Genomic DNA, 17,798 nt, shown 5'->3' with positions numbered 1-17,798 from the left:
TAATTACATTTGACAGGTTGGTTCACATTCATGTCAAATTACCGTTAATGCAGTTTTAAACGTGTTACTATTTTAATTGGTAATAACTACACAAGCTGCTGCGGTGGTGTTAATACCTATTTTGCCAGATTTATTTTGGACTTGACTTGATTATGAATCGTACTAGTGTTCGATAAATTTGTTGTTACCATCATTTTCGATTTGTGTATTTAACTTCGAGAAATGAGAAACAAACGGGAATCGCCATTTGAGTTTACTAACTATATTTTTATCACTCCATCTTTAGAGGTTATAAATGACTTAGTCGGACCAATTGTTTCTTATATTTCTATTGTGTTTAACATTATAATAATTGTTGTTCTGTCGACAAAACAATTGAGAAATCCGTCGTCTATTCTTATGCAAGGATTAGCCCTTTCCGACGCTTTTGTAGCAGTCTTTTCCTACGGGCTTGAACCGTTCTTAGTCGGCACTTACATTAGGAATCTTGAGGTGACAGTTATACATTATCCTGAATGCAAGATTCACAACTACAAAAATATCTTAGTTGACATGTTTCATCTGATTTCGGTATACATGACTACGGCTTTGGGAGTCCAGAAAGCAGCTGCAATCAGATGGCCTATGTGGAGCTTTACAAACCTGAACAGAGTAATGATGTGTATTGTATGTACTGTAATATATCTGGTTCCGCTGGTTTTACACGTTCCTAGATTTCTTTTACCGGATTTCAAACGAGGTCAATATAGTAAGGAGCAATGTCATATAGCTGCTAGATCAAACGGATTGTTAACCTACAGTTTCAATCACTATTCAACTATAATTGCCAGTTTGTTATTTGCAGCATCCTTTGTGATGATACTTTCATCTGCCTATATCATATGGTCTTTATCAAAACATCGCAGCGCAAATGTGAATGAAAGCGAGGCTTTGCATAACATAAGGAAACGTTCATCAAAACTCGTAGCTGCGGTAACTGTCACATTCCAGGTAGTTGAATTACCTAGAATTGTAGTATTCGGGATCATTCAATTTTTTTCTCGAAAGGATGAAAATAGTAGTCAGTTGTTAGTTGATCAGTCAACGCAAATCGTGATGTCATTTTATGACGTGTTTGATATTAGAGAAGGAAATATTGAATCGTTCAGAAACATTAAATTATTCATAGATATAACCAGATTTTTGGTTGTCATCGCTTGTTTGTCGAATTTTCTTATTTATGTGGCAATGAGCAAAGCAATCAGAGATGTGATAATCAAAAAAGCACCGTTTTGTTATTTATCAAGAATAGTACATCCATCAGCTAGTCATCATACATGTGAAGGGTGAATATTTGATCGACTTGAACATTCTTTGCTACAATGGCCATTAAGGTTCTTCCTATATCATATATTGCAAATTTCGATATGCTGTACACTTGTTTCAAGGAGTAACTTCCCATCTGCAGCATTAGAACCAAATATACAGGATCTAAATCCAAAAATTAATTGAATACATGAGGCACCAAAACCAAAACTATCGAAATAATAAACCGAATACATCACCGAGAGGTTCTGTCATGTGCAATACAAGAATGAAGCCTCAGTGTTGCGTATTTTGAAATTTGTAGTACTGCATAAATAGAAAATATTAAGATATGTATTTTTTAGGCGAAGATATACATTCACAGCACAAAAACACGTAAAATGTATAACCGCATATACGAAAATTGGGAAGACCTCATGAGTATGTCATTAGAATAGTTAAGAAATATTTTAGTGAAATGACTATGAAAAGTCACATAGTCACACATTGTCGATTCAGTAAAGAAATTGATTATAAGTCATGCAAACTTTACAGATCGTTTCAGTTTATAATATACTACAATAATGAATTTATTGACATTCTTGTGTATGCCTGAGTCTTAGATCCTGACTTGGGGAGGAGAACCTTAATGTATTACGTTGTATTTTATTTATCCTTCCATCATTTGACATGTTCGTTGTTCACTTCCATTGAAAATTGCCTAAAGAAGAAATGACACTTAAAAATATAGTCGTTTTTCAAGTATTTGACAGTCAGGTCGAGACCGTTAAACTTGAGCTTTTTGTGGGAAGTTTAGTAACATAACTTTCGAGATAGCAGAAATGCGAGTCTATTTGCTTGAAGTTGAGTGACCTTCCCACTTATTCATTAAATACATGCACTTCAAATTGTTTATTTTTTTCTCTGTGCACATCGTCAACATTTGCTCAGTCACTATTCAAAACGCCCTTCCCCATTAACAACTTACCTATCTACCGATTTTTACAGTTTCAACTGGTATCATGATCATAAATGAAACAGTCCCTTTCGACAACAGCATACTGCATTTTATGGTGCATAAAAGACTGAATAATCTTAAACTAAATCACGACTTTGACAATGAACGACCGTTTTTGCTAGTATTGAAGTTGATGAGAGTACTGCTTTGAAACCAACGACTTTTTTCTTTGTGATTACTAAATGCTGACCATGTGTAAAAATGGACAAAACGTCTGTGTAGTTACGGCAAGCTCTGGCATAACGTAAGAGTTGTGATATGACATCTCCATACTCAGGTGCAGAAGGGATGTTGCCACAAACGAAAGGAAAGTTGACAATACCGAATGAAAAGTCATCGTGTTTGTCGTATAGTTTGGTCAATAATTTTCCTTTACCATCAATCTCAAAGTGTGTGTCAAGATATGAGGCATGAGCTGTGTCTGTAATATCCTTTTTCTGAAGTTCTTTGGGGTAGAGGCGATGTATCAAATTCCCAAAACGAGGATTGTTTAACGATAATATGTCATCTATAAGTACGATAAGCAAAGTTTAGCAAAAAGGTAACTATTATTGAGAAAATGACATTTCAAGATTCTGCACCGAATCCTTTGTTATGTCTTATAAAGCGTCAATCTACAATAATGTAGCTCTACAATACACTCTGAAACAGGGTTATGTTGCTACAAGATTGAAGTCATCACTACAGAAGTTTTATGGTCGTCATCATGAACTCGTGGATCGTTATGGTGTATCCATCTGCACCATGAAAACTGATTTATTCAACGGGTTATAGTTTTTCTTTCCTCGTTTGTCTACCCCGGACTTGAAGTTTTATGAGCAACTCGGCGAGTGTTTCTAGAAAAGCAGAGGACGCTTACCCTACCGGTGCACCTGGTCCATGCTCCCAGTTTTTAGTGGAGTCCGAGTTGCTCATTTGCTTTTGTTACTTTGTATGTATGATTTTAGTTACTTTATGTTCTTTGTTGTGTATATCTGTTTTCTATGTCTGGTGTTAGTCCCTGGATTACATTCTTTTGATTACCGCTATAACCTTGGTTCCCTTGATTACTCTATTAAAGGCAGAATCGCAAAGAGGTCCCACCATTTACTCCATGTGGGATTCACAACTTTGCAATATAATTTAATATAACAAAGTTAATATGGAAGTAGTGGAAATTCGTTCACAGTAGAAAAATTAAATGAAGAAGATCAAAACTCACTTAACCCCATAGGACAAAACATTCGAACGCTGAAAGATTGATGTTATGCATTATTAATGTCTAGACCAATAACCTCCTTCGAGTTACTATCACTGTCGAGGTAATATCGCAATTATCTAACCTATATATAGTTTATGTTTAAATGCAGCTACTGAACAGGCAATGTATTAGTAAGTGTTACTTTTTACTCATTAAATATTCAGAAATTGTATTTATATCCAAATATACAAATACTTCATAAAACGAAATATTCTAACAAAAACGTTAAAAAATGTTTATCACTTCACTGTTACTTTAAATTGTTTTGTTGTGGTCGTCACTTTCTTTGTACAGCCACCAGAGGGGGTTGCTCCATCTGATGTTACGTGGTGTGACGCTGATGAGACATGTTCTTGCAACGAGTTCATTGATATCCTGCTGTAAAATAAATTTGGTTAATTTGAGAATAGTTTAACAAAAATAAAGAAAAAAACATAGAAAAGTTAAAACTGGCAATAGAAAAGGACATCACACCGTTGTTTTATATTCAATCTAATCATAGTTAAAACATGAGAAAAATAAAAAAAAAAAGTTCACCATCTGGTACCCCGGTCCCTCCACGGAAACATTATAGAAAGAGAATATGGGAAGTGAAACGCTGATGTGTGCAAGTTTCAATGAATTCCATTCAGCGGTTTCTGAGACGTTTAGGATAAAATATTGTATTATTCGACGAATGACCATACTAATCATCAGAAAACTTCAAATGTCATTTAGGTAGAAATCAAAATAGGAGGTGCACAATAACATCACCTAATGAAAAATTTGTGAATCGAATTTGATTCAACAGTAAAAATGAGTTGCCGATAGGACGGATGGACTTACTAACTGTTGAGCGAGCGACTGAACGGAAGAGCGGTTGGACGGACAGCATGATCATAACAAACAAATCCAATTTCAAGCGGGGATATATTTAGTTAACATGATAATTTTGCAGTGTACCGCATCCTTAAAAAATGGCTCGTATTTTTTTAATCGAATAGTTTAAAGTTAATATTAACATCAAGCTTTCCTTCTTATTGTCTTATATTAGTATGTTAAGAGGAATTTCCATTGAGTTATATTGATGACAGTATACCTCAAATTGCACAGCAGTTTTATGGCCTCTAACACAAAAAAAAAAGAACGAGAGTGAAAGTGGCCATTTTTTTCTCATACAATATAAATATCAAGCTAAGACTAAAGTATAATCACAGTAACGGCTGTTATCTTACTTATTTTCAGTTTTATTTCCCCATTTCCCATATGATAATTTTATATAATCTCCTAGTAATCAGTTATCTTAGTAATCAGTAATTGCATTTCTAAATCCTTTCATCATCTTGGTGATTCGAACCAGAAAGTTTATTTCTTCAGCGACAATATTGAGTTACTCAACTTATTCCTGAGACTTCTAGAATTTTTTTAATAAGCCATCAAAAATGAATTAAGTATGTTATAAGTAATATCATATAAATGTTGGGAATTAAAGAGCAGTTTGTTGTTTATTGAAGTTTCAAATCATAAAATAGTAAATCTGTAAACATAGCTTAAAATGTAGGTAAAATTTGGTATGTCATTGTTAAATAATTTATCTCACGACAAAACATGCCTCTAGAATTTATTCTATGAATTTTGGAGAACTCGTGATGCATTGTGCTAGATTATGTCACATATTTGTTCTTAGAGTAATAACGTAATCGTTGTTTAATAATATCTTGATTCGAATTGTATAGGAAAAGAAAGCAAATGCTAAAACGCAACATATGCACCAGCGTATAACCTAAATACAAAATTTGTAAATACTTTCAGAGATCACCAAAAGTGTTTCACTGCAATATGGCATAACATATGATGCAGGCGTAACATGTATGAGTTCGAAGGTGTAAGCCAGAGAGACCTGTTCGATAGATTTATCGAAGTTTTGGTTTCGTTATACTGGGTTTGTGACGACTTGTCTATGGGCCGCGTTGTCCATAATTTGCTCACGCAAATGTGAATACATAAAATTAATGAATTTGTGTACTTTATATTTTGTCATTTAACATAAGGAAAACTGCTTAAGTTTCTCCTGAAGTCAACGTCTGGGACGCTCACATAAACCCATGAGAATGTCAGTTGATATATACACTTTTTCGTGCATCATAAGCTTAAACATTCTGGAAAGTTATCACATACTTCTTAATGTATTGGAAACTTCTCTAATCACAATTCGTATGATTTGCCAGAACTTGCAGTAGCTACGCGGACATTTTGTATTGTGCAAGACTTCTAATAATTAGGCTTCTAGAAAGGGGTTATGTTGCTTAAATATTAAAGTCATCACTGCAAAAGTTTTGTGGTCGTCAAGGTGAACTCATGAATCGTTACGGTGTATACATCTGCACCAGAGAACCGATTTGTTCAACTTTATTCTTTCATCTACCCCGGACTTTACATTTAGTGAGCTTGGTGGGAGTTTCTAAAAATCAGAAGACGCTTAACCTACCGATGCTCCTGTCCATGTTACCAGTTTTTAGCAGGGTCCGAGTTGCTCATTTACTTTGATTCTTTGTACGTATTATTTTGGTTATTTCATATTGTGTGTGATTTCAATCAATCGTATATTCTCATAATTTCCGCTGGAATTTTGGATCCCTTGACTACTTTTCCACACTTAATACTCCGTAATGCATTTCCTTATTTTCTAAAATTCATACACTTAAATTTTGGGAAATTTCAAATGCAGTGGCAAGGAAAAAATTTGTACTCCTGTGCTTTTTACATCTTGTGGAGGTCCTCCCGATCTTTGTTTTATAGTGGAACACATTTAAAATGAAAAAAAAAAGTTGTTTTTTGTGTAGGGAGAATATGACCCAGACCCATAAATACATAGAAAAATCAAAATATTTTTCTGTTTATGAAATGTTTGTATCAGTGACATTAATACGATGTCAAGGAAGAAGTTTGAATACATTTTGCCATGCAATATGCATTTCCCTTGACAAAGCACATTTTAAAAAAAAAAAATCTAAAATAACATTTAAGAATGTAATTCAAAACCATATTTTCATATATTTCGGGTGAAAAGAAGAAAAAAATTGAGAAGTGTAATAGGATAATTAATTGGAAAGAGTGAATAACTAAGATATAATCACGAGTACCGAAGAACACCTATGCTGAATTTAACGAGTGCGTGGAAGTTGTTCCGCGCACGATTTAAATCCTCAAGCGTTCTTGACACGAGTGATCATATTTTGGTTATTCATGATAAACCAATTGATTATCCTATTTATTACATAGATTTTTTCCATAATTTATCGATATTTCCTACATGAATTTTAAATTTTGTGATTGGCGGATTGATATCAAAGTTGTGCCGTTTTGGCGGGAGAAAGTCCGAGAGTAAAATTACTGAATTTATTGCACACTGTAAATTATCGAAATTTATTACACTGGGATCATTTAATAAAAGACTGCTATCTATTATATGATAATGCATTTTATACAAGCGTTCTAGATGATAACTAAAATAGTGAGTGCATTTGTATATATGTGCGTGCCGGATTTTGTCTTTTGGAGATCCTTAATTGCTTAAATGACAGACAGGCAGACAGACAGACAGAGGGAGACACAGCGATTTATTTGTAGAATCGTAATAGAGTTGGGTGCCTCCAATTTATACATTTTTGTGAAGCGGATACAATGATAAAGCAATTTTGTGCTACCTGCTGTTATTCCAATATACCGCAGCCAATTAACCGTAATGGAAGCGGGACGATGATATAAAACCTGATTTTACCCACCATTTCATCAGAAACCCCTTAACTGAAGTCAGGACCATTGGCGGTTGTTTTATTTTTGCTCGTTTTTTTGTTTGCCTTAATATTGCTATTTGTTATTTGGGCTTTCATGTTTCCGTTTTGAATATTCCATTTGACTATTGCCCAGAGTTGATCAGGTTGGTAATCCTGCTATCATCATGGCTATATTTGCGGAATGAGGATCTATTTTACTAACTACAGTTTTTCAGTGATCTAGCTTCATGCATTTAGCAATACGTTGATTTCATGCCACTGCTTTTAAGTAAACATGAAAACGGATTTTTATGTCTCATTTGAAAAAATATATTATGTACATAATGAAGAAACAAATTAGTTGTGGTGATTTATCTGACTCATACAAACAAGAAAAGTAAAATAGACAACAAGTTTTTGTTTTCATTTTCCCCATTTGTCTGTCTAAAGAGAATAAAAAGAACCATGATTCGAATGGTAATAATAAAGAGCATAATCTACGTATAACGAAAAAGTCACGCACATAACCGAAATAGCACTCACACAGAAACAAAAGTAAATAAGCAACCCACACTCCGTTTGAAGTTTTATAATATAAAGGGCAATAAACCTTACATGGCACAGCAGTTGTACGAATCAATAGAACGAAAGTGAACGTCGAAAATTCTTATTTTTCATCAAGCTAAAAGTGCAGACCAGTTATAATAACGGTTGTGATTTTGATACACATCTAGCTATCTGCTTCCTTTCTGTCAGCTTTAATTCCTCTTTACCCAAATTACCATTTTTACAGTATCTTTTACAGGCCATAGTGTAATATAGGTAGTATGCCGTTTGTTTTGCGGAAGCAATTTTGAATTACTTATTCAACTTTTAAGAGATTTCTAGAAACATTTTACTATCCTGTTATTGAACTATTCACTCTGACTTTGACGCAGTCGAAAATTTCCATTGTTGATGCTTCAGTTTTGTCAATATTTTTTGACTAGCAAATTTGAATTTAGTTTTAGTTATTAGTAATATCACGCAGGTAATGGGGATTCAAAGAGCAGTTTATGTTTTTTAATAAAATTACAAAACAATCATAATCAGGTTATACCAAACAAGAACTATCTTAAAAAAAAGATAGCCGACGCAGTAAAATTTTGTTATTTTTACTTACAATTTTCTACCTTTCAGAATAAACCACATGGCACGCAATTACAATTTTCGATACAGTTTTTTTTCGAACGCCACTAAGTAATTAGTGTGTTGGTGGCTTAATAACCACAGGGTAGTGATATGCGTCTAGTGCAGTAGTGATCGAACGTCTCTAGATCGCTACTGACGCTGGCTAGTCTACGTGTAGACGAAAAGGGGAGCAGCGTAAGCAGAAGCCTTCCTCTGCCAGTACATAGCCTCTACACTACCAAGACTCCTTCAATTTGCCTCCCCGAGGTAACACACGGTAACTTGGGTCTAGTACTCAAGGCTAACATAAAGGGGATCTCGGAGTAACAAGGACCCTAGAGGTGTAGAGTGCAGGCCCACCGGCGCGTGGAACACGCCCTGGCTCTCACCAACCTTGCCCCACCTATGGGTTAAATAGATCGCTGCCTTGTGATGGACCTTTGAGTCAAAGGCTACGGGAGACAACCCAGACAGAAAACGATGGTCAGACTGGGATCAAACCTTTGAAAGGGAACCTGTCTAGGAGAGGAAACTCTGATGTAAAACCCGGCCAGAAAGGAGTCGTCACCCATGGTAGGGAACCTATCTAGGAGAGCTGACTCTGATACAAAAGCATGTGAGGGACTTGCTGACCACCACATTAAAATAAAGCTGAAGCTAGAGGGCCAACCCCCCACTAGTGGATACAAATGGTTACAGAAACGATTACAGTAGTCGCCCTATGTCCACCCATGGACGAAATGGAATAAATCATCAAGTTATCAGTAATCGGCCAATCGGGAAACAAAATTGCGATCAGGTGACTTGCGTTTCCATGGAAGAGCGTCTTAAAGGTCAAAGGGTAAAAAGCGAAACTATCGACTGCGTCGAAAACAGCGGCTTTCTTTGTGTACAGTTTTATTGTGTAGTAATATGAATATAGTAAGATACGTAAGAGAGAATGGTGCCTCCAATAGAACATTATAGGTGAAATAGATACAGTAATATTTTTACAGAAATTTGGTATCTATTTTTAAAAACGGAAATGAAAAATCATAAATTAACATTAAATGGAAGAACGTTTAATTCTTTATCAACCAATTATTTACTTCAACATATTAAAATGCACCAAACGCTTTCCACTTATCGTACTACGTGTGAACGGACGGGTGGACGTACCACAGTACCAAGAGACGTATGAAAATGAAACATATTTTAGTGCCAATTGGCTTCAAATGCGTGCAATAAAACAAATGTATGCAACTAACAATCCACGTCGATGAAGATGACATGTAATAGATTTACCTTTGTCTGTCTTGTTCTTCCAAATCCTTCTTTCTCAACTGCCGTAACCGATACGACAATAACAAGGCTGACATTTCAATTCCAGGAATCTTAATTACACTCGAAAACCCTGGAATAAGTTTGTTTACACTGTAAACTGTCAGAAAATTGTTATTTATCTTTACATCAAAACCTCTTGAGGTGAACTATCTTATATTAATGGAATCGTAACTAACACTTCAGAACTAATTAGAGGTAACCGTCTGACTGTAGGCTATTCATTCAAAGCATCATGCTGTTAGTAATTGATTGTTGTTGGCATAAAATGATATTGCCAGCACGAAGCTAGATCATTAAAATACTGCATTCAAATAGATACCAAATTCCTGCAAAAATAGCCATGAATCATTCATGGGTAGGAAGAATTTCAGTATTGGCTTTACCTATAGTTTGAAAACAATGTATTTGTATCAATAAAATGGTATGAGGGACGGGCTGGTGCTATGTGTTTTCAAATAACATTTGACTTGTTGATGCTATGTTATTGTTCCGCTGAAATTCCGACCAACAAGTAAATTTTTGACTTCCTATAAAATACGCTGATTGTCTACGTTAAAATTTCAAACAGCCACTTCCAACCTGCATACGCCATTTCCTTAATACGTCATTTTCAAAGAATGATGTTAATCAATTCGTGTTTTAGAGCATCTACATAAATAGCTCGTCGCTAAAGCTCCGTCCTTAATATGATTTTAGACCATGCCTATAAGGGACGGAGATTAATTTTTGTTCTCAAATGAATTTTTGTTGATCATGCATCGTTATATGTTGTCATATCGCTGATGTTTCGACCAACCTCTCGAAAAATCCTCGGCTTGCTTGAAGAGTAGCCGAGGTTTGCCGATTGCTCGAATAACGACAAATGGCGAGACTTTCTAGAACACACGATATATTAAAAGTTCAAATATTCACATCCTACAAGCTTACGTCATTTTCAACATAAAGATTTTGAGACATTCATGTTTTGACAGCAGATCTATACATGTAGGATGTAGCTGACGTTCCGTCACTATAAATTGGAGGCACCAAGGTCTATTACGTCGACGCCTGAACTGATAAATAACAAATATTCAAGTCCAAATAAACTACAAAATATAAAGTTACACAAATAAGACGGCTTAAGACTTTTTATTTATATTTGGAATTCACTTGTATGACTCGTAATCAACTGTTTTGTGATTTCGTATTTCCATAAACGAATAAAACTACTTTTTGCAGACCCAACATTCGCATAATATTACAAACAACTTTTACTAAATCTAACTTTGCCGGCAAATAACAATTTCTGTCAAAAAATGATTTTAAGTAATTCAAAACTGTCGCTGCTTCGTTTTGTTCACCTTTTCGCTGTAAAAAATGATAATGCCACTTATTAACTCGCACATATTTTCAAGATCATTTTCGAAGAAAAATATTAAACTTTGAATAGTTTTATGAAAAAAAAAATAAGAATAGATAGCATAAAAAATTAGATTTTGGTAACTGTTAGACAAATACAGGTACTAACCTAACAACAAATGCCAACACTGAGAATGGTTCATTTGATCGTGATTCTTTGTGTTCTGCTACATGCATTCATATAATGAAAAAGACTGTATACATTGCAAAAATGAGAAAACACATTAAGACACATACTTTTTTCCACACTCTGGGTACTGAAAAAGTATTTATTTGATGTTTAATCTCATCATTGGTTTTAATACCCCCAAAAAAATAAGAATATGAGGGTAATAGTATAGAAAGAGAAATCAAGAGAAAGGGAACCAAGGTTATAGCGGTAATCAAAAAAAATGTAATCCAGGGACTAACACCAGACATGGAAAACAGACATGCACAACAAAGAACATAAAGTAACTAAATCATACATACAAAGTAACAAAAGCAAATGAGCAACTCGGACTCCACTAAAAACTGGGAGCATGGACCAGGTGCACCGGTAGGGTAAGCGTCCTCTGCTTTTCTAGAAACACCCGCCGAGTTGCTCATAAAAAGTCAAGTCCGGGGTAGACAAACGAGGAAAGAAACACTATGACCAGTTGAATAAATCAGTTTTCATGGTGCTGATGGATACACCATAACGATCCACGAGTTCATGATGACGACCATAAAACTTCTGTAGTGATGACTTCAATCTTCTAGCAATATAACCCTGTTCCAAAAGCCTATTTGTTAGAGTTCTAGCGCGATAGAAAAAGTCTGCGTAGTTTCTGCAACCTCTGATGTATGAGTTGTGATATGAACACTCGATATGCAGGTGCCAAAGGAATGTTGCCACAGATGAAAGGAAAGTTGACAATTCTGAATGGAAAGTCATCACGTTTGTCGTAAAGTTTGGTCAATAGTTTTCCTTTACCATCGATTTCTGATTGTAGGTCAAGATATGAGGCTGACTTCACAGTGTCTGTAGTATCCTTTATCTCAAGTTCTTTGGGGTAGATGCGATGTATCAAATCCCGAAATTAGGATTGTTTAAAGATAATACATATAGCGGAAACTGAGATTAAAGGATCTAGCCAAACGATCCTTTCTGATCAGATCAGCTATAAAGTCAGCCTCATAAGAGTGAAGGAATGGGTCAGCAGGTAAAGGAGCACAATTTGTTCCCATTGGAATGCCGACCGTTTGTTAAAAAACACGTCCACCACACTGGACAAATAAGTTGTCGATTAAAAATTTCAGCATTTTGTAAACATCTTCCTCTGTATATTTGGAAGATAATTTGGAAATATTTCCTACAAAGTATGAGGAATCTCTACCAAGAACTATATATTTGCATCTAGGTGTACCATTTTGTTTTTTTGAAAAACAACGATGTATGATGTTTTAAGTCTTGATTTTAACTAAGTATGGGGAATAGAAGTATACAGTGTTGAAAAATCATAGGTTTTAACGCTATTATGTTTAGATAATAGTCTTGAACTGGTTGTCTCAAAAAGATCTTTCGAATTTTTCAGGATTCACATTGAATTAATACCACTACGGGAGTAACAAGTATTGTGGTAGGACTGCAGACCTTCTTTGCCAGTTGTGAGTACAGAAGTTAAGAGTTTTGAAAGAGATTTGGTGGTACATTTTGCAGATCCAGCTATGAAACGTTGTTTGTATGGATTCTTGTGGATTTCAGTACATAGACGGTAAATCACAATCATCGTCCTTGGTAGAGACCAAAAGAGAATAGCACATATTTATGGTTTTCCACAATCTTGTCTTTGGAAAGTGTGGTAGCAGTATAGGTTTTATCACTGCTATTATTTTCTACGTCTACCTCTGATAATAAACATTGGATGTAAAAACGCTTTGCAGACAAAAACAATGTTGTTTTGCGTTTTGTCTGCTGGTACGACAACATACTTGTCATGTATAGCAGACAATTTTTTTGCCACATTGGGGTCTTTGAAAGCTGATGTAGTCTTTGCACCCATTGACCTACTTAAAACTTTCATTCGTTTCAAAATAGAAGACCTCACGGCCTTTAACCACTCTGACAGAAAACCAAGTCTTCTTGTTCTCGTTTTATCCATTTTCTGACATAGTCCTCCACTGCATCCATAAGTACTTAAAAGTTATAATTCCAATTTATGGAGCGTGGTTCACGGTATTTGGGACCTTTAGAAAGGATATTAAGCAGACATTCGTTTTCGATGATGGTTAAATCTCCCGACATGACGACGTGACCACAAGGACCATATTTGAATGGAGAGTTTTTGCAAGAACAGTCAGGTGGTTTAGCCTGGAAGTTCTCAATTTCGAGGTTCTGCAATAGCCTTTTATAATTGAAAATTTTTGATGCAATGGGTGAAGTGTAGGAATATGAAATAATTGGTATGGCTTTGTCTTTGAAATATGGGGGAATTTTGTTGGTAACGTTTTTGTGACGGAGGATGTTAGCAAAAGTAATTGCATCTATACCTTTGTTGACAAACGGTAGTGGAAGAAATGATCGTTTTTCTTCGTCTTTCACACAAACTGGTTTAAAGAGTCTGTGGAAACCAATATCCAAAATGATGGCAACTAGTCTGTATAATGATGAGGTGGGGTGAGAAACAGGAGTGTCAAGACTTGTTTTGTAAAGAGAGTGTAGAAGAGTAAGGGGTATAGAATAAAGTTTGGTTCTAATGTGATGAAGTCCAAGAGGTTTTTGTATGTAATGAAGGAGACCATCTATGGAGACATCATGTAATTTAGGTGACATATAGTGGCGATGGCCGACTCCTTTCCCGTCTTGGATTTTTGTCGAATAAATTCATCACACTTATGCTATTGTTATATTGGCTTGAGAGGTTTCCTATACTTTCGATGTTGTCATTGCATCCGTAAGGTATTACAGTACCCAGTCTGCGTATCCAGTACCCCTCTCTTTCCGTACGATAGTTTTTAGTTAGAACGGGACTGTTCGTAGGATGGTAATTTTTTTCTAAAATACGAACTTTCATTAAAATGTTGATAAACTGTCGGGAATTTTATGGTTAATTCCCGACCGATGACCGCACATTCTTTTGTTTTATCATTCTTGTGTTTTTTCGACATTCACATAAGTTGCATTATAATCCATATGATAAGTTTGTTGATTTGCAACTTCGTGACTTCTTGTATGGAAAGTTTTGTTTGTAAGGGAACTGGAGAAGTAAGAGTCGGTTATAAGAATGTTGCATGTTTTGCAATTTTAAGAGAAACACCATAAACATGTAAGGAGAGTTAATTATGGTGAATATATCAAAGAAACAACAACCCAACCGTGATGAATAATGTCAGCTCAAGGTCACCCCTGGGGTTTTCAATGAACGACAATGAAACCACTCAAGCACCACTGGGTAGGCTGCAGCTGGTACTAATAACATTAACATTATACACAGGAGCAGCGAAATAGTTGCCTTTATATACTCCAGCAAGAAAAAGTAAACTGAAAATGAGAAAAGGGAATAAGACATAGAGGCCAGAAATTCCTGACTTGGGACAGGACTTGAGTTTAAGTACTTTGGCGTGATCACAATTATCTCCTTTTTAAAACAGGCCACTGCGGAAAAAATATGAAACAATTAATTCTTTTTTTTTTAAATCAGTTCATAAAAAAGGTCTGAATCCCGTTAAAACATAAATAAAGAAACTAGCTATACGTTACACAAATACCGAACAAAGGACTACTAGCAGTTAACTCACCAGCCAAATACAGACCAGTTTAATCATACAAAAAGTTATGTCCTCATCGTATGGGTTAGATAATGAAGAGTAATAGTGTTCGGTGGAAAACAATAATTTAATTTTTTTATAAAATATAAAGCGTAATTTTACATAAAGGATCATAATTTCGATCGGAGTATAATCAAAATCAAAGCGCCGGTAGCGCTGAACCTCGGAAGTCATGAGATATTTATTGGTATTTAAAAACCTTTATAACCTGCTGGTTGTAATTTGTTCTTTCTGTATTCCCAAAACAATTAATTATTTACACCTGGATCAGCGCTTTCACCACTACTAGAACTACTATACATCCATAAAATACTGATGATTCAAAATTTTAAATTAAAGTTGTTTACTTTTTTTTCTTCTTTCGTTTCATTTCGTTTTTATTTTATTCCTCAACGTGTAATCTTGACAACCTATTTTTTTTAAACGTAGCCAATCACGTGGAATCCTTAGCATTAATGAAATATAGTTCAAACTTCTATATATGTATATGAATTCTTCTTAAACAATCAATCATGTAAAATAATTTCAATCGTATACTGTCAAACGGGCAATGTATTTATACGAAAAATCAATTTGATACATTTTAATATTCATCCGCCAGATCTCTTTCGCGATGGATGTACTTTTAAGGGGGTTATCAACCGGATGTCCTTCCGAGTAACCACACACGCACTAAGCCTATTTCATAAATTGCCAGAGGACATAACAGCATTCAAAAATAGAACAATACAAGTAAAGACAAGTACATGGTTTTATCCTGAAGCTAAGCTTTCTACAAATAAAGGGTGTCGAATAACGCAAACCTTTACTCCTCCACTGCATAATATCGTCTCCTGGTTACCTTTTCAGTTATGAGCAAAGTTAAAACAGGAATCAGATAACAAGTGCCCTCGCTGATCACCGCGCTCTAATAATTGCTGAAAAAATAAGACTAAGTATTTTGAATATATTGAACAAATTTTGCATGTTTTATTTAGAAAATGTGATTGCGGGATAAAAACAATACATGAACATTGCCAAAAAATATACAATTATTTTTACTCGCTTTGAAACAGTCAGATAAGCTCGGAGAACCTTCGCGATCTGACTGTTTCCAAAGCTCGACAAATAAATTTGTATATACATGTATTGTATATATCCCGAACTAAAACTTAAACTGATAGTATGGACCAGTAAAGCCGGAGATAAACGTATGGTTAGCTGGAGTCAATAAATAATGCTTGGTATGATTGCTTATGGTCGTTTGTAATGTAAATACCTTTTATCCTGCAATTAAGCTTTCTAGTATACAAGTAGTGTCAAGTAACTTAAAGCTTTATCCCTCCACTGTTTATCTCCTCCTGGTTACCTTTTCAGTTATGAGCAACGTCAAAAACATGAAACAAATAACAAAGTTAAAGGTAATTTCGTGAACCGCCGCGCTCTAAAGATTGCTGACAAAAATAAACTATTTTGGACAAATTTCGCATGTTTTAATCAGAACATGTGGTTGCAGGGAAAAAAAACAATACATGAACATTGCCGAAAATAACAATATAGTTATTTGTACTCGCTTCGAAACAGTCAGATTAGTTCGAGGAACTCCTTCGATCTGAAGCTCGTCAAAAAATTTGAATTTTTCCGGCAATATACATGTATTGTATATGTACTGTAATCATTGAAATGGAGAGAGTACGTTTTTAATAATGAGAATGGAAGAAGAATCAAGGTATCTAGCACTTCCAACGGTAATCAAAAAGAGCAAGAACAAGAAAATAAGTGCACACAATAACCATAATCAATCTATACAATCTGTAATGTCGTAAATTGGTTTTTGTCTGATTTAATTACTTAGCCTATTTTTTAACAATAATTTTAGCAGACAGCAAAGGTGGACAAATACAGATTGAGACATAAAACGCTTTTATTTACATGTCCAACAGACTACTAGTATACGCAATGTATAAATGTACTGCTAGGAATCGAGTGTGCTCGATGAAGCATAGTAAATGTACTGCTAGGAATCGAGTGTGCTCGATGAAGCAGTATAAATGTACTGCTAGGAATCGAGTGTGCTCGATGAAGCATAGTAAATACAAGAAATGTGCAAAAATTATGTATTTTCAAACCATTGAAGTACCAGTGGGAAGAGACGTCAAGGTCGTTTGAGATCAGAAATATGGAATACTTATAAGTTTAGTATCATTTACTACACGATTAAACAACATTTGGAAATATTGTTCATTTACAAAGCACAAAAAGCAAACAAAATTAGACATATCAACTTTAAATGTTATCTTATTTATATGTAGGTGGCTGTTAATTAGCGACAGTTTTACTTTGTGTTTCCGACTATATTTGCGTCTTTGAGAGACAATATTTATACGGACAAATGAATATCTTTTCATAGAAAAAGTCACCAGTACGAAAGATTACATGCATATGATTATTTATTGCTTATACTAATAAACTGAATGGATTTTACAAAATAACAATGTGAATTATGACATTAAGGAGTGAAAGCATAATACTACATTAAATATTGAAATACAAAAATACCAATAATTTCATTCCATATATTAATTATACTAAACATTTGATACACGTTGAATTAGAATTAATAACTGTATTTGTGTTTTAAGGTTTTGCTGCCATCATATTGGACATATAACGCGTTGCCAATAGACTCAAATTTGAATGTGACAACTGACATCCAGTTGATGCCGAAAAATCTTGAAAACACGATACAGCTATCTTCTAAAAGATACAATTTGCATGTCTACAAAAATAGAAGTTGAGTTTAAGTTTTATTGATGTATCCTTTATTTAATAGAATGGAAAT

The 17,798-nt window shown here is 34.7% G+C and overlaps 1 protein-coding gene across 7 annotated transcripts in view; it reads right to left on the bottom strand.

Moving 5' to 3' along the window:
• Nucleotides 1–3,694: 3,694 nt before the first annotated feature.
• The window catches only part of LOC148611208 (uncharacterized), a 32,485-nt gene continuing 18,381 nt past the window's right edge, over nt 3,695–17,798 (bottom strand). For 2 of the 7 annotated variants that reach the window (XR_015924087.1, XR_015924085.1), the window contains 3 exons: nt 15,781–15,894; nt 9,752–9,860; nt 3,806–3,920 (listed from right to left, as the gene is read on the bottom strand). Coding sequence is in view for 3 of the 7 variants with exons in the window: in XM_088591499.1 (XP_088447625.1) it covers nt 3,782–3,920; nt 9,752–9,860 (248 nt within the window). In the remaining 4 variants the exon portion in view is untranslated. Of the gene's footprint in view, nt 3,921–9,751; nt 9,861–15,780; nt 15,895–17,798 lie in introns of all 7 variants that reach the window. The other 5 variants (XM_088591499.1, XM_088591500.1, XR_015924084.1 and 2 more) reach the window with 4 other exon arrangements.

This window comes from Perna viridis, chromosome 7, assembly GCF_037379345.1.
Source record: "Perna viridis isolate PV_CMFRI_1.1 ecotype Kerala chromosome 7, ASM3737934v1, whole genome shotgun sequence".
NCBI classification, from domain to species: domain Eukaryota; kingdom Metazoa; phylum Mollusca; class Bivalvia; order Mytilida; family Mytilidae; genus Perna; species Perna viridis.
Note: the sequence above shows the minus strand (reverse complement) of the source record. Positions and strands in the feature narration are given on the sequence as shown.